The sequence below is a fragment of the Rhinolophus hipposideros genome, assembly GCF_964194185.1.
Source record: "Rhinolophus hipposideros genome assembly, chromosome: 11".
Classification (NCBI taxonomy): domain Eukaryota; kingdom Metazoa; phylum Chordata; class Mammalia; order Chiroptera; family Rhinolophidae; genus Rhinolophus; species Rhinolophus hipposideros.
The window spans coordinates 72,672,142-72,696,101 of record NC_138057.1 but is presented as its reverse complement, the minus strand read 5'-3'; the positions used below and the strand labels follow the sequence as shown (position 1 = coordinate 72,696,101).

General features: G+C 39.7%; 3 protein-coding genes across 3 annotated transcripts; all 3 read right to left on the bottom strand.

The window, feature by feature from the left end:
• Positions 1-3,971: 3,971 nt before the first annotated feature.
• LOC308505325 (olfactory receptor 1J4-like) lies at positions 3,972-4,913 on the bottom strand (the record flags this gene model as incomplete). Its single annotated transcript, XM_081067354.1, has 1 exon — positions 3,972-4,913. One exon carries the CDS (start codon positions 4,911-4,913, stop codon positions 3,972-3,974), a length of 942 nt encoding a protein of 313 aa, XP_080923480.1.
• A 12,881-nt stretch (positions 4,914-17,794) lies between these two features.
• On the bottom strand, positions 17,795-18,754 carry LOC308505058 (olfactory receptor 1J4-like; the record flags this gene model as incomplete). The annotated part of the gene is made up of 1 exon (XM_081066710.1): positions 17,795-18,754. The coding sequence occupies one exon, from the start codon at positions 18,752-18,754 to the stop codon at positions 17,795-17,797; it is 960 nt and encodes a 319-aa protein (XP_080922836.1).
• A 3,571-nt stretch (positions 18,755-22,325) lies between these two features.
• LOC308505057 (olfactory receptor 1J2) lies at positions 22,326-23,267 on the bottom strand (the record flags this gene model as incomplete). The annotated part of the gene is made up of 1 exon (XM_081066709.1): positions 22,326-23,267. One exon carries the CDS (start codon positions 23,265-23,267, stop codon positions 22,326-22,328), a length of 942 nt encoding a protein of 313 aa, XP_080922835.1.
• Between the last annotated feature and the right edge of the window lie 693 nt (positions 23,268-23,960).

Here is a 23,960-nt window from a genome sequence, read left to right as displayed (position 1 = left end):
TCCTCCATTGTGCTACTACCATTTATTATAATTATGTGACAGTCTCCAAGCCTCAGTTTCCACAAGTGTGAAATACAGATAACAACAGTATATGCTTCATAGGATTATTATGAGGATTACAATGGATGATACAGGTAAAGCTCTTAATATACTGCTTAATACACAGTAATCATGCAGAAGCTTGGTGATTATTAGGAGTAGCATATTAGAGCACTTTTTACTACTCATACGTACTTTTCAGTTCACCTGATTCTAAACTACTAGAATGATCCCTTGTTTTGCATGGACGTCCAGTCTGTATCCAGCTCTGCCTACCAGGGTTAGGCACACTGAAGTCTGACAGAGGTTAGGTGACTTGTTAACTGGCTATTCAACAACAGACTCTATAATGTAAGGAAAGTTTCATTGTTTTCTGGTATAATCCAACTTTTTAACCTTAGTGACAAAATTAAAATCTATTTATGCTTGAGTTTCCTCCTGATTTTTTTTTATAATTTCTTCCTCAAAAAAACGTATTGGATTCTCAGATACTAATCCATACAACACTTACAGGGTTTCTTTGTTTTGCCTTCAGAAGCTGAGTGATTATAATTCTTTTTTTTAAAAGATTTTATTGGGAAAGGGGAACAGGACATTATTGGGGAACAGTGTGTACTTCCAGGACTTTTGTCCAAGTCAAGTTGTTGTCCTTTCAGTCTTAGTTGTGGAGGGCGCAGCTCAGCTCCAGGTCCAGTTGTCGTTTCTAGTTGCAGGGGCGCAGCCCACCATCAACTGTGGGACTCGAGAAGTTAACCAAAAACCTTGTGGTTGAGAGTCCACGCTCCAACCAACTGAGCCATCTGGGAGCTTAGCGGCAGCTCAGCTCAAGGTGCCGTGTTCAATCTTAGTTGCAGGGGGCGCTGCCCACCATCCCTTGTGGGACTGGAGAAGTTGAACTGAAAACCTTGTGGTTGAGAGCCCACTGGCCCATGTGGGAATCGAACCGGCAGCCTTCAGAGTTAGGAGCACGGAGCTCCAACCACCTGAGCCACTGGGCTGGCCCTTGATTCTAATTGTTTAGTATGTCTTCTCAGCCATGTACTATTTGTGACAAAATAAGATCATTTTTACTCGTAAAATTCATGTCGGAGTTGAAACTTGATATATATGTAATATATACAATTTACTTATATATAATTTAGGAACATATATATAATATATAGAAAAAAATATATATATATATATAATCCAGAATTAAAATAAAAATGCTGAACCTCCTGGTTCTGTAATGTTATGATTCCTCTCCCCTGAGAAAGGTCTGTCTGTTGTTACATTTTTTTCATTGTGTTTTGTTTTGTTAGTTTCAGCTGTACAAAATAATTTAACAGTTAGACATTTATAACCCTCACAAAATGATAATGCCCGTCCTCCAATCTACTACCCCTCTGACATCATGTATCATTATTACAATTCTATGACTATTCCCTACACTGTACCCACATCCCTAACTCTCTCTATATATATATATAAATAATATATATATAATTATATAAATTATATATTTATATATACATATATAAATAATTAATGTTACCTTTAACTTTGAGAACTATACGAAATGGTCAATTGAAGTGTCAATGTTTAGTAGCTCCCAAAACTATTTGTAAACTATATATAGCAAACATTGTCCTGACCCAGAGAGATGCTTCTTTGGGGAAGGTCATGAGCCAGCCCTGGCATGGCTGAGGAGAAATACCCCAAATAAAGTACATGCTTCCAAAGCGATTTCCAGAAGTTCCATATACATATGCAAATCAACATGGCACCTACCAGTTTGCTTTCAGCTGTCTACTTTCACGGAAAGTCAATCTAGCAGGTTAAGTGGTGATAAAAACTTCCCAGCAGGCAGGTAGACTTGACGTTTCTGGAGAAAAACTCCACACAGAGCAATGTCACTAATTCATGGCTAAAAATATGAGTGACAGCGCTGCCTTTTTCGAGGATGGCCCAGACAGGGCCAGACAGGTGCTCAGGGATCCACACAACGGAAATGCAGTGCAGAGAAACTGAGCCAGGTGCTCATGGGTGTGTAGGCCAACCAAGGCATGTTGGGTGTAGACCAGTAAGAAAGGTTCTAACTCTCCTCAGTTTTGTTCTGGCTCCAGGTTGAGACGAAGCCTGCAAACAAAGTGACTACGGGCCTAAAACTTCATTGGGCAGGGTGGGAATGGGGGCAGTCTTTTCCCTTCCACAATGAAAGCAGGATTCTCAAAGGCAGCCTCTTGAGCTCTAGGTCAGGGGCCACTCTGAATGAACATTAAACAAATAGGAGTAAGCCACCTCTCATCTGTCTGTTTGTATCAGCCCACCTACTAACTCACTCATCCATTGCTCCGTAGTCATTTGGTTCTAGTTTAAGCCAGTGAAGATGTGTTGCTGTATCCTAGAATAGCTGTTATTCTTTGAATGGAGTTATCGTCTGCATGCCAGTCTCCCATAGTCACCATAACTCAGGTGTATCTGTGCAAGTTCTGCCCCACAATTCATCCAGGATGCATGGGTAAGGAAAACTAGTATCTGATTTTCTTGGTCAGTTGTAATGCTAAGCCAAATTTAGAATTTCATTTATTTCAAAGTAAAAATATATTAGATGTCTGATGGTTTTTCAGTTTACACTGAAGAAGAAATTGAGGTTCAGGGATGTTAATTGCCTGAGGCCACACACTCTGGCAGATACAGCCTGCAATTGGGCTCTAGCTTTCTCAAATACTCCTGACAGAAGTATTTGTGATCCTGTTCTCCTCAATTAAGTACAGCCTGAAGAAAGAGAACTGTGTGTTCCTTGTCCTTCACTGGATGACAAAGAAGTTAGATTACTCGGGCTCATGATACTACCTGGGGTCACTAAGATGAGAAGAGATGATTTTCAGGAAGACAGATAATGAAAATTTTGAATGAGAAAGTCGCAAAATTCAGAGGAGGGCAACGAAAGTCTGCACTATAGATGCTTTGTTTGTCTTTCTCTTTCTGTATCGGGATTGAGCCTGTGTTTTGACTGATACTCACACATCAGTCAGAAAGCTAGAAGATTATTGGTTTGGGAATGAACTGCTTATGATAATCTATAAGAGTGATCAGTGTCCCTAAAACGCAGAATAAGCGTTGAGTCTGTAAGCAAAGCAGCTGAACTCACAACAGTGGGTAATTTTATGGAGCAATCAAGGGTACTATAGAAACGGAGATACTTTACAATTCATGAAAAGTAATAAATTCCCAATATCACCCCATTTGCACCTCCCCCTGGCTCTTGGAAACCACCAACCTATTCTCTGGTTCATGAATTTGACTATTTTGGATTCCACATATAAGTGAGATAATGCAGTGCTTGTGTTTTTGAGTCTGACTTATTTCACTTAGCAGAATGTACAAACTTTCAGTTATGCCAGATGAATAAGTTTTGAGATCTAAAGTATAGCATGATGACTGTAGTTAACAGTACTGTGCTGTGTACTTGATATTTGCTAAGCAGGTGGATCTTAAAGGAAGTTTTCTCACCACATGCACACACACAGTATTATAAAATGGTATCTATGTGGAGGTGATTGATATATTATTAATTAGCTTGATGGTGGTGATCATTTCCCCATGTATACATATCAAACCATCAAGTGATACACTTTAAATACATACGTGTTTATATCTCGATTTTACCCCAATAAACTTCTTTTTGTAAAGATATAATCAATTACGAATCAAAAACATAAATTGTAGTAACTATGTAGTTTCGTATACTAATTGACAGGCACAATAATCAATAATATCATTTCATAATTCATAATTCATACTAAACAATAGCAAGGATCAAAAAGAATGATTGTACCAGAATATAATTCAAGTTATCAAATATCACTGAGTACTTATTCCATGCTGGTCCCAAAATTAAGAGGGTAGCATCTGGTGATAAAACTGTCTGTAATAAAGATGAGCTAACATCATTGAAACAAGACTGTTGCTCTGTTGATGAGTTTCTCCAGCGCCCCCTTCATGTCTCTGTTCCTCAGGCTATAAATGAAAGGGTTCAGCATTGGAGTGACCACTGTGTACATCACAGAAGCAATTATGTTGTTGTCACTGGAGGTGTTGGATGAGGGTAAAAAATAGACCCAAATAATTGTCCCATAGTACAGAGACACCACAGTGAGGTGGGAGCCACAGGTAGACAAGGCTTTGCAGATGCCCTTGGTAGATGGAACCTTCAGGATGGTGGCCCCAATGCGGCCATAAGAGATCAAGATGCATATTAGTGGGACAGTGATGCTGGCCAATCCTAATGTGGAAATGACCAGCTCGTTGAGGGAGGTATCAGAGCAGGACAACTTAAGCAGGGTACCAAGGTCACAGAAGAAATGAGGGATGGTGCTGTCATCACAAAAGGACAGCTGAGCCAGGGGAAGGGTGTAGCACAGGGCATTGGCACAGGCGAGTAGCCAGGACCCAGTTACTAGTAAGATACAAAGTCCCTCTCTCATGATGGTCATGTAATGGAGGGGGTGACAGATGGCAACATACCGATCATATGCCATTGAGGTGAGAAGGAAATTGTCCAAGGCAGTAAAAACTAAGAAAAAGTACATCTGTGTTACGCACCCTGCATAGGGGATGGATTGGTCCTGAGTCAGCATGTTCACGAGCATCCTAGGTATGGTGACAGATGAGAAGCAGATGTCAGAGAAGGCCAAGTGGCTGAGGAAGAAGTACATGGGCGTGTGCAGGCGAGCGTCCAGCCTGATGAGCAGGATGAGGAGCAGGTTCCCCAGCACCGTGGTCAGGTACATGCCCAGAAACAAGATGAAGAACAAACCCTGAAGCTCGGGCATGATGGGGAGCCCCCGCAGGAGGAAGTGGGACACGCTGCTCTGGTTCTCAGGTCTCATGCTGCCCCGTGTCTGCTGGGAATGAAAGGACAGTGAAAAAATCACAATCAACAACCGTTGAGCCTAGGAGATGTCATATTGAGGTAACATTGTTTTCATTAATAAATAATGCAAAGATCTCTATTAAAGAACTCAGTGTGTTGTGTTCAGTGGAGCTCAGTCTAACACAACTGAGCTAGTAAATATTTCCTTGCTCTGAGGCTTGATGCATTTGATACGGATATGGGACTATTCTAGGGATTATAGGCAGGACATCACCGAGCAGCCAGCCGGCTTATTCCTCATCTCCCCAAGGCTCGGGTTAAAGTGTGAGAGTCATTGGCCAATGGTGATTGCAGTGTCCCTGTCCTTAGGAACTAGTAATGAGATGTGATTTCAGCAAGAGCACAGAGAAGTGATGAGCTCCGGTGTACACACACACACACACACACACACACACACACACACACACACACCTGTTGCTGAAAAACGATGTCCAGTTCTGCTCTTAATCTTATGCTGAAGTCATCAAGCCTCTGGGAGTGTGACCTGCTTTTTCAACTTTACTGTAGACATCTGGATACCAGAGTTAGCCAACAAGGTCTGTGGTTCTAATCCTCTCACTGACATCAGTAACAAGCCAAGAGCATGGAGCTTACTCCTCTCATCCACCACTTTTAGAAATGGAGAAGTGAAGACTCCACTCTATCCCCAAGGAAAGGACCCAAGGGGACAGGGCACAAACTCTAGGTAGAAGACGTGCATTAAACATGTATTAATTGCTCACTGTACTTCTCGCTCCCTCCAAGACAGATGCCCTAGGGCAGTGATCCCTCAACTTTAGAGTTCAGCAGAATCACCTGGAGAGCTTGTTAAACATGCAGATCGCAGCTCTACCACCAGAGATGCTCCTTCATGAGACCTGGGACTGGTTATCTCGAGGCAGATGGTTCTGAGGGCTCACTCTGAGGAAACACTGTCCTTTGGAAGAATCAGGGTGGATTCCCTAGGAGTGCATCCAAAAGAGGATGCGGAAAGACATCCTATTGCCCTTCCCTACCAGATTTCTGTTTCCCCCAGTTGGGTCATAGCTTGAGATGTGAAGAGCAGTTTTTCTCCCTAGGGGTATTCCTTTTTGGTTTTGTGCTCATAAAATTAATTCTGCCTCATGATGGAAATCCAAATAATGTAGACATGAAAACAAAGGATAAAGTCAAAGTATTGACTCTTTCTTCAGTTATTTCTTTTTTAATAATAGGGGGCCAATTGTTAGTGAAATTACATAGATTTCAAGTGTACAATTCTGTATCACATCATCTATAAATCCCATCCCTCAGTTATTTTTATCCTTTTAAAATCATGTTTTATTCATAAAATTTTATATTTACCTAAACAAGATTTATTTTATGTTTATTTTATAGCCTTCAGTTTCTATAATCATTTATTATAAATATATTTGCATTCCTATTTCTATGCATAGCATTATATAGAATACATGCAGTATCAATATTTTGATCTGCTTTAAAGTTTTAGTCAATCTCTTATTGAATGACACAGAGATTCACTGTGAAACTTTGTAAAGATTGTACTATGCCTCGATCCTTCTGTCAGTTATCTGGTCGAGGTAATTTCAAAAGTATGTCTAAAAGCATCATTATTTATTAGATTCTGATGTACAAAAGAATGCAATAGTTAGACATTTCACCCCTCACAAAGTGATAACTTCCTTCCCCCAATCTATTGCTGCTCTGATATTTATGTATCTATTACAATTCCTTTGACTCTATTCTCTATGCTACACTCCATATCCAGTGACTATATGTATATTAAATTAAGTTGACTTACAATATTATTCAGCTTCAGCTTTAGGGGTACAGTGCAGTGGTCAAGCATCTAAACCATCCGTGACGTGGTCTCCCTAATAAGACAAAATCTTTACAACATTATTGATTACATTCCCCAAACTGTCTTTCATTTCCCCTTGGCAATATTGTAGTTACCAATTTCTGCTGTCTGATCCTTTCCCCTTCTCTGTTACCCCAGCCCCCTCCCATCATGCAACTATCACTATTCCCTCTATATCTATGACTATTCTGTTTACTTCAAAAGCATCAATTGTAATGGACTCCATTGTCTTAGTATCTGCATGCCAGTGTCTTCCTCCTTTAAAAAGACAAGAACCCAAGTTTGAAAAAACACATGAAGAGTAGAAGTCCGAGTGGAAATATGTGGAAAGCGAGGCCACAAAGCCAGATTGTTTTCATTTACTCGTAGCCTAAGTCAAAACTGTGAAATGAAATAAATGAGTCCTAAAGGAACTTAAGTATAGTAATATATGACAGCTACGTCAGACAGCAAACTCCTTCAAGCGTTTTGATTTCAGTCTTCACACCTGAAAGAGATAGGCTTAGGGCACTATCACTGCCTGAAATGTCACTCTACCTGCTGGTTATATTCTAATTAGTTTTATATTTATAAACTTGGGCAAACATATTGCACTTTGCGTAGGAGAGATGCAAAAAAAGAGATGGAAACATGGGAGTAAAAACTTGATGACCTTAATAACAATCATATGGATTGGATTCAAGACAAAGGCTATCTTCCGGGCTCTGTCAAGAAACATGGCAAGTCAAATGAGGACTTTTAGACAAGAGTGACATCATGTAACAAAATCGTTTAATGTCCTGTCAGGAACTCAAGTGTCCCTTCGTGGATGTACAGATACTTTCATATCAGCCAGTGCTTTATAACAAATTTATATTTTATTGGGAGTCATGTGTGAAACAATTGTTAGTTGAAATAGTAAAATGTGTTTTTGAGTGACATTAGCAAAATTACAAGTGACACTGAAATCCCACAGGACTTAATGGAAACCGAAGCCACCAATGGATGTAGAATGTAATTCTTTCAAAGCTTTGGCTTCATTTTCATTGAACTAGGTAGTGTCAGGTGATGATACAAAGCATGATATGTAGTATCTGATATATGTACGTTATTTATGAAAGAGAAAAGAAAGTCAGAGAAGAACCTCTGGTATTAGAGATTGAAAACAGGAATTTACTGCAGCCAGAATTAATCTGAAAATATCAACATGAACCACAGACTTCTCTATTGCTAAAATAATGCAAGCATTCTCTTGCTTCACTCTCCCCACTCACATAAATCATGTAAGGTGTTATAAATGTGCCTCCCACAACCTCCATGATGTAATTCCTTACACCAGTTTCTTCGAAACACAGTTCATAGATCTGAGCACCAGCATCACGTGGGATCACTGTTTGTGCAAAGTTTGGGGTCCCGTCCCAGAACTACGGAATGGAATCCATGGTGGTAGACTCCAGGAATCTGTATTTTCACGAGTTCTCTGAAAACTCTTGTGCACACTAAAGTTTCAGAACTTTGCTTCATTCTTCACCAGGCAAGACAGATGTCCATGAAGAATTGTCAGTACTAATACTAGAGGGGCATTTGTAGGAAAGCTATTACATGTCCAGAGAGTATGCACTATAATTTGTTTGTATTTACAACGGAGGCCAGCATGAAGCATGTTTTCATAATGATTGTGTATGGAGGTGAAGACATATCAAACACACAGTGGTTTTATATATATATATACACACACACATATACATAAATATATATTGATATATATTTATGATATGTGGAGTGCACCATAGGGAATAGTCAATAGAATTGTAATAATTATATATGATATCAGAGTGGTAGTAAATTGGAGGATGGGCGTTATCACTTTGTGAGAAGTGTAAATGTCTAACTATTGCATTGTTTTGCACAGCTGAAACTTAAAAAACAAAACACAAAACTCTTGTGCACAATAAAGTTTCAGAAGCTTTGCTTCATTCTTCACCAGGCAAGACATATGTCCATGAAGAATTGTCAGTACTGATACTAGAGTCAGTACTGACTAGAATTGTCAGTACTGATAAGTATACAAGGGAGTAGCAGTGTTTTTGGCACGGTTTGTGAGACTCACTTATCACGTTATAGAAACATCCCAAGCCAATTATTTTAACCTTCAAACAGCCGATGCACAAGTTCCCATGATGTCTTACCTAAGGTCTGGACCTTCTCAGGGTCAAGTCTCTCATATTGTAACAGCTCTGTAGAGATAAGTAGAGAGGACTGATCTTTGTTGTCCTCATGACTTCTCTCACAAACAGCTGCAAGGGAAAAGCCAGGGCACGCAACAGACTTTCCCAGACAGGGGGAAGAGGAGGCAAAGCCCCTTCCCTTATTTTTCTAAGGTAGCTCATTAGGGGTCCCCACTCGGTTCCGCCTGGCTTAGGTAGTATCTCCCGTGAGATATCTTACCCGTCTTTGGCTGCAAACCATCTTTTGGGGACCAGACAGAGAGACATAAGGTGTAAACACAAGGATGGAACAGAGTCCCAGAAAGGCACAATCTCACAAACTCTTCTTTCCTTAAGGAAAGACATGGAGGGACAGTTGGCTAGGCTGTTGTGCGACTACAGATTTCAATAGATACAAGATGATGAAAAGGAAGCCCATTAAAGTCTGCATAAGCAAGTTTACTGAAATAATATAGCTAATTCTTTAGATTCTGAGGTGTGTTAAAGCCTGAGATTATAATCCCAAAATGTAAGTTTCCTAAATCTCCTAAATAAGAGATAACCCAATGAAGAACCACTTCCCCTATAAAGCTTTTGCTGACACCCATGCAGCTTTAAATATTAATAAATCCTCCATAGTGCTACTACCGTTTATTATAATTATGTGACAGTCTCCAAGCCTCGGTTTCCTCAATTGAGAAATACGGATAACAACAGTATATGCTTCATAGGATTATTATGAAGATTAAAAAAGATGATACAGGTAAAGCTCTTAATATACTGTCTAATACACCATAATCATGCAGAAGCCTGGTGATTATTAGGAGTAATATATTGGAGCACTTTTTACTACTCATGCGTACTTTTCAGTTCACCTGTCTCTAAAGACCTAGAATGTTCCCTTCTGTAGCATGGATATGCAGTCTTTATCCAGCTCTGTCTGACCAGGGCTAGGCACATTGATGTCTGACAGAGATCAGGTAAATTGTTACGTGGCTATTCAACAACAGAATCTATAATATAAGGAAAGTCTCAATTTTTTCTGGTATAATTCTAACTTTTTTACCTCAGGGACAAAAATTAGAATCTATGTATGCTTGAGATTTCTCCTGATTTCATTTATAGCTTCTTCCTCAAAAAAGTGTCTTGGAATCTAAGATAATAATCAACATAACACTTGCAGTGTTTTTGGTTTTTCCTTCAAAGGCTAAGTGATTCTAATTCTTTCGTATGTCTTCTCATCCATGTTTAATGTTACAAAATAAGATCAATTTTTACTCATTAAATTCACATGTCAGAGTTGAAACTTGATATATATAATATATACCCTTTACTTATATATAATTTATGAACATATATGCAATATATATAATATATAGAAAATATATATATGTGCATATAAAATCCAGAGCTAAAGTATAAATGCTGAAGCTCCTGGTTCTGTAATGTTATGATTCATCTCCCCTGAGAGCAGTCTGTCTATTGTTATATTTTTTTCATTGTGTTTTGTTTTTTAAGTTTCAGCTGTACAGAGCAATGCAATAGTTAGACATTTATACCTATCACAAAGTGATAACGCCCATCCACTAATTTACTACCTCTCTGACATTGTATATAATTATTACAATTCTATTGACTATTCCCTATGCTGCACTGCACATACCATAAATATATATAAGTATATATATTTATGTATGTGTGTGTGTGTGTGTGTGTGTGTATTTATTTATTTATTTATAAAGAATTGTTACCTTTGACATTGAGAAGAATATAAACTGGTCATTTGAAGTGTCAATGCTTAGTAGCTCCCAGAAGTATTTGTAAACTATATATAGCAAACTTTATTCTAACCCAGAAAGATGCTTCGTTGGAGAAGGTCATGACCCAGAAATGGCATGACTGAGGGGAAATACCCTAAATAAAGCACATACTTCCAAAGCGATTTCCAGAAGTTCTGTATACCACATGCAAATGTTGTATGCAAATCAACATGGCACCTACCAGTTGGCTTTCGGCTGCCCACAACTAGGGAAAGCTAATCTAGCACATTAGGTAGTGATAAAAACAATTCCCAGTAGGCAGAAGGGCTTGACATATCTTGAGAAAAGTCACTCAGAGAACTGTCACCAACCCGTGTCTGAAAATATGAATCACAGTGCTGCCTTTTTCAAGGATGGACCAGACAGGGCCAGGCAGGGGGTCAGGGATCCACACAACAGAACTTCAGGGTAGAGAAACTGAGCCAGGTGCTCATGGGTGTGTAGGCCAACCAAGGCATGTTTTGTGTAGACCAGCAAGAAAGGGTCCAGGCCTACGCGGGTTCGTTCAGGCTCCAGGTTGAGACTGAGCCTGCAGACAAAGTGACCTCAGGCCTGAGGTTTCATTGGGCAGGGTGGGAGTGGGGGCAATTCTTGTTTTTCCACAATGAGAGCGGGGATTCCCAAAGGCAGCCTCATGAGCTCTAGGTCACGGTCTACTCAGAATGAACATTAAACAAATACGAGTAAGCCACAACTCTCATCTGTCTCTTTGTAATCTGCACAACTACCAACTCACTCATCCATTGCTCCGTAGTCCTTTGGTTCTAGTTTAAGCCAGTGAAGATGTGTTGCTGTATCCTAGGACAGCTGGTTTTCTTTGAATGCAGTTATCATCTGCATGCCAGTCTCCCATAGTCACCATAATTCAGGTGTATCTGTGCAAGTTCTGCTCCAAAATTCACCGGGTATGCATAGGTAAGGAAAACTAGTATTTATTTTTCTTGGTCAGTTGTAATGCTAAGCCAAATATGGCATTTCATTTATTTCAAAGCAAAAGCATATTAGATGTCTTATAATTTTTCAGTTTACACTGAAGAAGAAGTTGAGGTTCTGGGAGGTTAATTGCCTGAGGCCACACATTCTGGTAGATACAGCTTGCATTGGGATCTAGCTTTCACAAATACTCCTGACAGCTACGTGGTGCTGAGTCTCAGAAGTACTTGTGATCCTGTTTCTCCTTAATTAAGTAGCACCTGAAAAAACAGAACTATGTGGTCCTTCACTGGATCCCAAAGAATTAGATTATTCAGGTTCATGATACTACCTCAAGTCACTAAGATGAGAAGAAATGATTTTCAGGAAGACAGACAATGAAAATATTGAATGAGAAAGTCATAAAATTCAGTGGGGGCAACGAAACTCTCTAATATGGATGCTTTCTTTGTCTTTCTCTTTCTGTGTATGGATTGAGCCTGTGGTTTCAATGAAACTCACACATCAGTCAGCTTCAGGGATGACTTCACACAAGCTTCAGGGATGATAAGTCTGAGAATGAACTGCTAATAAAGGTTACAATAGTCTATAAGAGTGATCAGTGTCCTAACCCAGAATAAGTGTTGAGTCTATAATTAGAGCAGCTGAACTCACAACAGTGGGTAATCTTCTGGAGCAATAAAGGGCACTATAGAGTTTCCTACCTGATCCACCACCATCACCACTAGCAGAAACTATGAGAAGAGCACTAAATGGCAGGAGAGAAAAGGAAAGGAGATACTTTACAAATTTCCAATTCTGCAACTTTTCTATGCCAATATCTCCCAACAATTTATAAACACTAATAAATTCCCAATGTCACGCCATTTGCCCCTCCCCCTGGCTCCCGGAAACCTCCATTCTATTCTCTACTTTTATGAATTGGACTATTTTGGATTCCACATTTCAGTGAGATCACGCAGCAGTTGTCTTTATGAGTCTGACTTATTTCATTTAGCAGAATGTACAAAGTTTCAGTTATGCCAGATGAATAAGTTCTTGAATCTAAAGTGCAGCATGATGACTGTAGTTAACAGTACTGTGCTGTGTACTGATATTTGCTAAGGGGGTGGGTCTTATTTGGAGTCTTCTCACCACACCCACACACAAAGAAAAATAAATGGTAACTCTGTGGTGGTGATGGATATATTATTAATCAGCTTGATTGTGGTGATCAATTCACCACACATACATATCAAAAGATCAAGTTGTACACTTTGAATATAAACAGTGTTTACATGTCAGTTTTACCCCTATACACTTTTTTTGAAAAGAATTAATTATTTCCCAGGATAAAAGGAGACATAAATTCTGCTGACTATGTAGTTTCTTAATCTAATAGACAAGAGCAAAAATCAATAATATCACATCAGAATTCATAATTTATACTAAACAATTGCAAGGAGAAGAGACAATGACTGTCACAGAATATAATTTATCAAGTTACAAAATATTACTGATACTTCTCCCATGCTGGGATCAAAATTAAGAGGCTAGCGTCTGGTGATAAACGCGTCTGTCATAAAGATGAGCGAACGTCATGACACAAGACTGTTGCTCTGTTGATGAGTATCTCCAGGGCCCCCTTCATGTCTCTGTTCCTCAGGCTATAAATGAAAGGGTTCAGCATTGGAGTGACCACTGTGTACATCACAGAAGCAATTATGTTGTTGTCACTGGAGGTGTTGGATGAGGGTAAAAAATAGAGCCAAATAATTGTCCCATAGTACAGGGACACCACAGTGAGGTGGGAGCCACAGGTGGACAAGGCTTTGTAAGGGGGCTAAGATATATGAACCACACAGTGTTGGCAAAAGTGGGTGGGAGGGGACCCCTGGCCAGTCTTTGTTTCATCCAGGACCTTCATCTTCAGCGCTGTTTTGACAATTTGGTCTTTTTTGTTTGTTTGTTTTTTATTTATTGGGGTGACGATTGTTAGTGAAATTACATAGATTTCAGGTGTACAATTCTGTATTACATCATCTATAAATCCCATTGTGTGTTCACCACGCAGAGTCAGTTCTCCTTCCATCACCATATATTTGATCCCCCTTACCCTGACCACGGACAGAGAGTCATACTTTTCCTGTTACTTAAGTGACAAGTAGTTTGGATTCTTTGATTTCAATAGATACACGAAGATGAAAAGAAAGCCCATTTAGTCTGCAAAAGAGAGTGTACTGAAAAAAATATAGCTAATTCTTTATATTCTGATGTGTGTTAAAGCCTGAGATTACAATCCCAAAATATGACAGTTTTCCAAAATCTCCTGAAATAACAGATAACCCACTGAAGAACCACCTCACTTGTAAAGGTTTTGCTGACATCCAGGCAGTTTTAACTATTAATAAATCCTCCATTAAGCTACTACCATTTATTATAATTATGTCATTGTCTACAAGCCTCAGTTTCCTCAACTGAGAAATACAGATAACAACGGTATATGCTTCATAGGATTATTATGAGGATTAAAAGAGATTATACAGGTAAAGCTCTTAATATAGTGCCTAATACACAGTAACCATGCATGGTGATTATTAGAAGTATATTGGAACACTTTTTACCACTCATACATACTTTTCAGTTTACCTCTCTCTAAACTACTAGAATGTTCCCTCCTGTTGCATGGATGTCGAGTTTATCCAGCTCTGTCTGACCTGGGCACACTGATGTCTGACAGAGATTAGGTAACTTGTTAAGTGGCTATTCAACAACAGAATCTATAATATAAGGAAAGTCTCACTGTTTTTTTTTTTGTGATAATTCCAACCTTTCTATCCTTAATGACAAAAATTAAAATTTATGTGTGCTTGAGTTCCTTCCTGATTTCATTTATAGCTTCTTCCTCAAAGAAACATCTTGGATTCTTAGATACTAATCAGTAGAACACTTGCAGGGTTTATTTTTTTTCTTTTTCCTTCAAAATCTAAGTGATTCTAACTCCTTAGTATTTCCTGTCATCCACATTCCATCTGTCACAAAATAAGATCATTTTTCACTCGTAAAATTAACATCAGAGTTGAAACTTGATATATATATATATATAACATATATAATTTACTTATATGTAATTTATGAACATATACATAATATGTGTAATATATAGAAAAAATGTATACATATGTATAAAATCCAGAACTAAAATATAAATATTGAAGCTCATGATTCTGTAATGTTATGATTCATCTCCCCTGAGAAAGGTCTTTCTATTGTTACATTTTTTTCATTTTGTTTTGTTTTCTTGTTTTTTGTTTCAGCTGTACAAAACAATGTAATAGACATTTATACCCCTCACAAAGTAATAATGCCCATCCCTCAATTTACTACCTCTCTAACATCGTATATAATTACTACAATTCTATTGATTATTCCCTATGCTGCACTCCACATACCATAACTATATATAAACATATATAGTTATATATAAACATATATAGTTATGTATATGTGTGTGTGTCTGTGTACATATGTATGTATATTTATAAAGAATTGTTACCTTTAACATTGAGTAGGATACAAACTGGTCAATTGAAGTGTCAATGCTTAGTAGCTTCCAGAAGTATTTGTAAACTATATGTAGCAAACTTTGTCCTGACTCAGAGAGATGCTTCACTGGGGAAGGTCATGAGCCAGCCCTGGCATGACTGAGGAGAAATACCCCAAATAACTACATACTTCCAAAGCAATTTCAGTTCTATATATGTATGCAAATCAACATGGCGCCTACCAGTTTGCTTTTGTTGTCCACAACTAAGGCAAGCAACTCTAGCAGGTTAGGTGGTGATAAAACACTTCCCATAGGCAGGAGGGCTTGACATTTCTTGAGAAAGCTTCACTCAGAGTAATGTCACCAAACCATGGCTAAAAATATGAATGACAGCACTGTGTTTTTCTAGGATGGCCCAGACAGGACAAAGCAAGTGGTCAGGGATCCACACAACAGAACTGCAGTGCAGAGAAACTGAGCCAGGTGCTCATGGGTGTGTAGGCCAACCAAGGCAGGCTTTGTCTAGACCAGCAAGAAAGGGTCCAGCCCTATGTGGTTTTGTTCTTGCTCCAGGTTGAGACTGAGCCTGCAGACAAAGTGACTCAAGGCCTGAAGCTTCATCGGGCAGGGTAACAATAGAGGCAATCTTTATCCTTCCACATTGAAAGCGGGGATTCTCAAAGGCAGGCTCAGGAGTTCTAGGTCAGGGGCCACTCTGAATGAACATTAAACAAGTAGGAGTAAGCCACTGCTTTCATCTGTCTGTTTGTAATCTGCTCACCTACCAACTCATTCGTCTGTTGCTCTGTAGTCGTTTGGGTCTAGTTTAAGCCAGTGAAGAAGTGTTGCTGTATCCCAGGACAGCTGCTTTTCTTTGAATGGGGTTATCATCTGCATGCCAGTCTCCCACAGTCACCATAATTCAGGTGTATCTGTGCAAGTTCTGCTCCACAATTCACCCAGAATGTATAGGTAGAGAAAAATAGTTTATTTTTCTTGGTCAGTTGTAATACTAAGCCAAATTTAGCATTTCATTTATTTCAAGGCAAAAGTAGATGTCTTATAGTTTTACAGTTTACACAAAAGAAGAAATTGAGGTTCAGGGAAGTTAAGTAAATTGCCTGAGGCCACACACTCAGGGAGATACAGCTTGCATTGAGATCTAGCTTTCACAAATCCTCCTAACAGCTACATGGTGCTGAATCTCTGAAATGTTTGTGATCCTGTTTTTCTTTAATTAAGTACAGCCTGAAGAAAGAGAACTATGTGGCCCTTCACTGGATGACAAAGAAGTTAGATTACTCGGGGTCATGATACTACCTGGGGTCACTAAGATAAGAAGAGATGATTTTCAGGAAGACAGATAATAAAAATATTGAATGAGAAAGTCACAAAATTCAGTGGGGGCAACTAAAGTCTCCACTATGGATGCTTTCTTTGCCTTTCTCTTTCTGTATCTGGATTGAGCCTTTGTCTTCACTGAAACTCACACAACAGTCAGAAAGCTTCAGAGATGATTGGTCTGAGAATGAACTGCTAATGAAGGTTAAGATGGTCTATAAGAGTAATCAGTGTCCCTAAAACCCAGAATAAGTGTTGAGTGTATCAGAAGAGCAGCTGAACTCACAGAGGAGGGTAATTTTCTTGAGCAATAAAGGGCACTACAGAGTTTCCTACCTGATCCACCACCATCACCACCAGCAGAAACTATGAGAAGAGCACTAAATGGGAGGTGAGAAAGGAAAGGAGATACTTCACAAATTTCCAATTCTGCAACTTTTTATGCCAGTATCTTCTAACAATTCATAAAAACTAATACATTGCCTATATCACCCCACCTGCCCCTCCCCCTGGCTCCTGGAAAACACTATTCTATTCTCTGTTTTTATGAATTGGACTATTTTGGATTCCACATGTAAGTGAGATCATGCAGTAATTGTCTTTTTGGGTCTGACTTATTTCACTTAGCAGAATGTACAAAGTTTCAGTTATGCCAGATGAATAAGTTCTTGGGATCTAAAGTACAGCATGATGACTGTGGTTAAAACTACTGTACTGTGTACTGATGTTTGCTAAGGGGGTGGATCCTAACTGAAGTGTTCTCACCACACACACACACACACAGAGTAAAATAAAATGGTAACTATGTGGAGGTGATGGATATATTATTAATTAGCTTGATTGTGGTGATCATTTCACCATTATACATATCAAAACATCAAGTTGTACACTTTAAATATATACAGTGTTTATATGTCAATTTTACCCCAAAAACCTGTTTTTCAAAAAAACTAATCACTTACCAGGAAAAAAAGAGAGACACAAATTGTACTAACTCTGTAGTTTCTTAATGTATTAGACAAGAGTAAGAAAGAATAATATCATTTCAGAAATCACATTTTATACTAAAAATTATAAGGAGAAAAGAGAATGACTGTAACACAGTATGATTCAAGTTATCAAATATTACTGATACTTCTTGCATGCTGGGCACAAAATTAAGAGGCTAGCGTCTGGTGATAAACGCGTCTGTCATAAAGATGAGCGAACGTCATGACACAAGACTGTTGCTCTGTTGATGAGTTTCTCCAGCGCCCCCTTCATGTCTCTGTTCCTCAGGCTATAAATGAAAGGGTTCAGCATTGGAGTGACCACTGTGTACATCACAGAAGCAATTATGTTGTTGTCACTGGAGGTGTTGGATGAGGGTAAAAAATAGACCCAAATAATTGTCCCATAGTACAGAGACACCACAGTGAGGTGGGAGCCACAGGTGGACAAGGCTTTGCAGATGCCCTTGGTAGATGGAACCTTCAGGATGGTGGCACCAATGCAACCATAAGAGATCAAGATGCATATTAGGGGGACAGTGATGCTGACCAATCCTACTGTGAAAATGAGTAACTCGTTGAGGGAGGTGTCAGAGCAGGACAACTTGAGCAGCGCACCAAGGTCACAGTAGAAATGGGGGATGGTGTTGTCATCACAAAAGGACAGCTGAGCCAAGAGAAGGGTGTGGGACAAGGCACTAGAACAGGAGAGGAGCCAGGACCCGGTCACTAGTAAGATACACAGTCCGTCTCTCATGATGGTCATATAATGGAGGGGGTGACAGATGGCAACGTACCGATCATATGCCATTGAGGTGAGAAGGAAATTGTCCAAAGCAGTAAAAACTATGAAAAAATACATCTGTGTTACACACCCTGCATAAGGGATGGATTGGTCCTGAGTCAGCATGTTCACGAGCATCTTAGGGACGGTGACAGATGAGAAGCAGATGTCAGAGAAGGCCAAGTGGCTGAGGAAGAAGTACATGGGCGTGTGCAGGCGAGCGTCCAGCCTGATGAGCAAGATGAGGAGCAGGTTCCCCAGCACCGTGGTCAGGTACATGCCCAGGAACAGGACGAAGAACACACCCTGCTGCTCTGGCCTGATGGGGAGCCCCCGCAGGAGGAAGTGGGACACGCTGCTCTGGTTCTCAGGCCTCATGCTACCCTTGTGTCTGCTGGGGATGAAAGGACAGTGATAAAATCACAATCCATAACCGTTGAGCCTAGGAGATGTCCTATCTGAGGTAACATTGCTTTCATTCAATAAATAACGCAAAGATCTCTAGTGAGGAACTCAGTGTGATGTGTTCAGCGGAGCTCAGGCAAACACAACTGAGTTAGTAAATATTTCCTGGCCCGAGGCTTGATGCATTTGAAGAGGGTATGGGATATTCTAGGGATTACAGGCAGGACATCTCTGAGCAGCCAGCCGGCTTATTCCTCATCTCCCCAAGGCTCGGGGTTATGGTGTGAGAGTCATTGGGCAGTGGTGACTGCAGTGTCCCTGTCCTTAGGAACTAGTAATGAGAGGTGATTTCAGCAAGAGCACAGAGAAGTGACGAGCTCCGGTGTACACACACACACACACACACACACACACACACACACACCTGTTCCCAAGGAAGGATGTCAAGTGCTGCTCTGAACATTATGCCGAAGTCATCTAGCTTCAGGGAGAGGGGTTTGTTTCCCAGCTTCTCTATAGACACCCAGACACCAGATTCATCCTACAAGGTGTGCGGTACAAACCTGTCACTGACATCAGAAAAAAGCCTAGAGCCTGGAGGTTACTCTTCTCATCCACCACCTTTAAAAATGGAGATGTGAAGACTCCACTGTACCCCTAGAGAAAGGACCCAAGGGGTCAGGGCGTCAAACTCTAGGTAAGAGACATGCATTAAACCTGTATTAATTGCTCACTGTACTTCTAGCTCCCTCCAAGACAGGTGCCCTAGGGCAGTGATCCCTCAACTTTAGAGTTCAGCAGAATCACCTGGGGAGCTTGTTAAAGATGCAGATTGCAGCTCTTCTGCCAGAGATGCTCTTTCATGAGACTTGGGACCGGGTATCTCCAAGGCAGATGGTTCTGAGGGCTCACTCTGAGGAAACACTGTCCTTTGGAAGAACGTCAGGGTGGATGCCCTATGAGTGCATCCCAAAGGAGATGCGGAAAGGCGTCCTACTGGCCCTTCCCTACCAGATTTCTGTTTCCCCTAGTTGTGTCATACTTTGAGATTGAAGAACGGTTTATCCCCACCAATTCCTCTTTGGTTTTGGGCTTATAAAATTAATTCTCCTGCGTGATGGATTCCAAATAACATAGACGTGAAAACAAAGGCTAACGTCAAAGGACTTCACCCTTCCATTAGTTATTTTTATCCTCCTAAAATGGTTTTTTATCATAAAATTTTGTGTTTACATTAATGAGATTTAGTTTATATAGTGTTTCATAGCCTTCTTTTTGTATAATAATTTATTATAATATTTGCCTCTCTACTTCTATGTATACCAATCTATAGAATACATACAATATCCAACAAAACTTAAAAGTTTTGGTCAATTTTATTGAATTGATCCAAAGATTCACTCTGAATCTTTATTTAAAAATACACTACTCCTTAAACTCTTCTGTCAGTTATCTGATCAAGGCAACTTCAATATCTCCAAAAGCATCGATTTTAATGGACTCCACTATCTTATTATCTGCGTGCCAGTGTCTTGCTCCTTTAAAAAGAGAAAAACCTAACTTTGAAATTACATGAAGAGTGGAAGTCAAAGTGGAACCCTGTGGAAAGCGAGGCAACAAAGCCAGATTGTTTTTAATTACTTGTAGCCTAAGTCCTAACTTACTGAATGAAATAAATGAGTCATAAAAGAAAATTGACATTATAATATTTGACACATATATCAAATATCACTCCTTCAGATGTTTTGATTTCAATATTCACACCCCAAACAGACTAGAATTTGGGCAATACCACCGCCTGAAACGTCACTCTACTTGCTGGTTACCTACTAATTAGTTTTATATTTATAAAGTTAGGCAAATATATTACATTTGCATATGGCAGACACACACCCAAAAAAAGATGAAAAGATGGGGGTGAAAACTTGACCATAATAACAATAATATGGATTGGATTCAAGACAAAGGCTATCTTACGGGCTCTGTCAAGAAACATGGCAAGTCAAATGAGGACTTTTAGACAAAAGTGACATCATGTAACAAAATCGTTTAATGTCCTGTCAGGAACTCAAGTGTCCCTTTGTGGATGTACAGGTACTCTGATATCAACCAGTGCTTTATAACAAATTTACATTTTATTGTGCATCATGTGGAAACAATTGTTAGTTAAAAGAGGAAAATATGTTTTTGAGTGACATTAGCAAAATTACAAATCGCACTAAAATCTCAGCAGGCTTAAGGGAAACAAGAAGCCACCAATGGACATAGAATGTAATTCTTTCAAAGCTTTGGCTTCATTTTTATTGAACTATGTAGTTTTTGGTGATGATACAAAGCATGATATGTAGTATCTGAGATACGTACATTATTTATGAAAGAGAAAAGAAAGTCAGGGAAGAACCTCTGGTATTAGAGATTGAAAAAAAGGAATTTACTATAGCCAGAATTAATCTGAAAATATCATCATGAACCACAGACTTACCTATTGCTAAAATAATGTAAGCATTCTCTTGCTTCACTCTCCCCACTCACATAAATCATGTAAGGTGTTATAAATGTGCCTCCCACGACCTCCATGATTTAATTCCTTACACCAGTTTCTTCGAAACACAGTTCATAGATCTGAGCACCAGCATCACGTGGGAGCCTCGTTCATGCAAAATTTGGGGTCCCGTCCGAGTACTACTGAACAGAATCCATGGTGGTAGAGTCCAGGAATCTGTGTTTTCACGAGTTCTGGGAACTCTTGTGCACACTAAAGTTTCAGAAGCTTGGCTTCATTCTTCACTAGGCAAGACAGATGTCCATGAAGGACAGTCAGTGCTGAAATGAGTGACATTTGTAAGTAAGCAATTATGCGATCAGAGAGTATCCACTATAATTTGGTTGTATTTACAAAGGAGACCAGCATGAAGCATGTTTTCATAATGATTGCGTATACGGGATAAGAAATATCAACCACACAGTGTCGGCAAAGGGGGGTGGGAGGGGACCTCTTGTCAGTCTTGGTCTTCTCCAGGACTGTCATCTTCATAGCTGTTGTGACATTTTATATCATGGGCAGAGAGTCATACATTTCCTGTTACTTAAGAGACATGTAGTTTGGATTCTTTGATTTCAATAGACACAAGAAGATGAAAAGAAAGCCCATTTAGTTTGCATAAGAGAGTGTACTGAAATAATGTAGCTAATTCTTCAGATTCTGGGGTATGTTAAAAAGCCTTAGATTACAGTCTCAAAATATAAGGGTTTTCAAAAATATCCTGAAATAAGAGATAACCAAACTATATATTATTGTATCATTTATGCCCTTGAGTCATAGAAATAAGTAATAAAATTATATTAGTATTTGCTAATAAAAAGTTATTTATAAAGGAGAGCATTATTAATAAGAGAATGAAATTCTGGTTAACAGATATTTACCAACATGCCGTCATTCATCTCTTAGGAGACATTAAAGTTTTAAGACATATTTAAATGGAAAAATCAAATCTGTGAGATTAACAAAAGTGAGCTTCTGATTTAAATAAACATCACAGATATATCAGTGTGAGAAAAATGTTGCTCTACGGAAAAGTTTCCCAAGAGCCTCTTTCATGTCCCTGTTCCTAAGGCTATAGATAAAGGGGTTCAGCATGGGTGTGACCACTGTGTACATGAGAGCCACAATAATGTCCTTGTCGATGAAACTGCTTAGTGTTGGGAGAAGGTACTGCCCAAATATTGCCCCATAGTACAGAGACACCACAGAAAGGTGAGACCCACACGTGGACAATGCTTTGCAGATGCCCTTGGTTGAAGGGACCCTCAGGATGGTGGCCCCAATGTGGCCATAAGATACCAGGATGCATATAAATGGCAGGGTAATGACCACCACCCCGACTGTGAACATGACCAACTCATTAAGAAAGATGTCTGAGCAGGACAACTTGAGCAGGGCACCAAGGTCACAGAAGAAATGGGGGATGGTGTTAGCAGCACAGAAGGATATGTGGGTCAGGAGCAGGGTGTGGGTCAGGGAGCTGGCACAAGACAGGATCCAGGACACAGCCACTAGTAAAGCACACAGCTCTTCCCTCATGATGGTGGTGTAGTGAAGTGGGTGACAGATGGCAACATATCGGTCATATGCCATTGATGTAATAAGGAAGCTGTCCAGGTCAGTGAAAAATATGAAAAAATACATCTGTGAAATGCACCCTGCATAGGGGATGGATTTGTACTTAGTCTGCATGTCCATCAACATCTTAGGGACGGTGACAGATGAAAAGGAGATGTCAGAGAAGGCCAAGTGGCTGAGGAAGAAGTACATGGGCGTGTGCAGGCGAGCGTCCAGCCTGATGAGCAGGATGAGGAGCAGGTTCCCCAGCACCGTGGTCAGGTACATGCCCAGGAACAGGACGAAGAACACCCCCTGCTGCTCGGGCCGGATGGGGAGCCCCTGCAGGAGGAAGTGGGACAGGCTGCTCTGGTTCTCAGGCCTCATGCTGCCCTTGTGTCTGCTGGGGATGAAAAATGGTTGAGAGTATTAAGGACTTTGAAATAATCATTTTTAGCAGTCATATGAAAATATGTATGTTTTATTTCAGAAACTGGGAAACTTAACCTGTTTCTCATATGTTCCTTGTATATTGTCACATAAGGGAATTAGAAAAATTGTTGATGAGGGAGTGTTTATGAGAGCCAGCTTGTCTAGATTCACTGAGAAGAGAGAATTCTTGTGTCTAGAGCACTGAGGACCAGCACATGGAATATGATGTCTCAGCCATGTTATTGCCCTAAGGATGCTGTTTGGTGAGCACTCCAAATCGTCAACCATGGCATAGCAACATTTAGAAGAGTTGACTTCAATACCCATTGTTAAATTTCAAGTGAGAGGTGAACTTTTCAAATAAAAAGACGCAAAGAACAGTATTGTATTCCTTAAAGAAAACTCATCAATATATGTTCTGACTTATTTCAATTGAGTAAAAGATTCCTAAGAAAATCTGGATTATGTTAATTCATTCTCCCCACTGCAGTAAGGGAGATATTTTCGAAGTGTAAGAGACCTTCCTGAAACTCCTGGCTTACCCCACTAAACAGTTTCAGAATGCTTAAAAGCTGGGCCTTCCAGACCTAGTTTTCCATGTCAAGATCCAAAGCAAGTGGAAATGCCTCCTGAAAGAGTCTGCTTCCA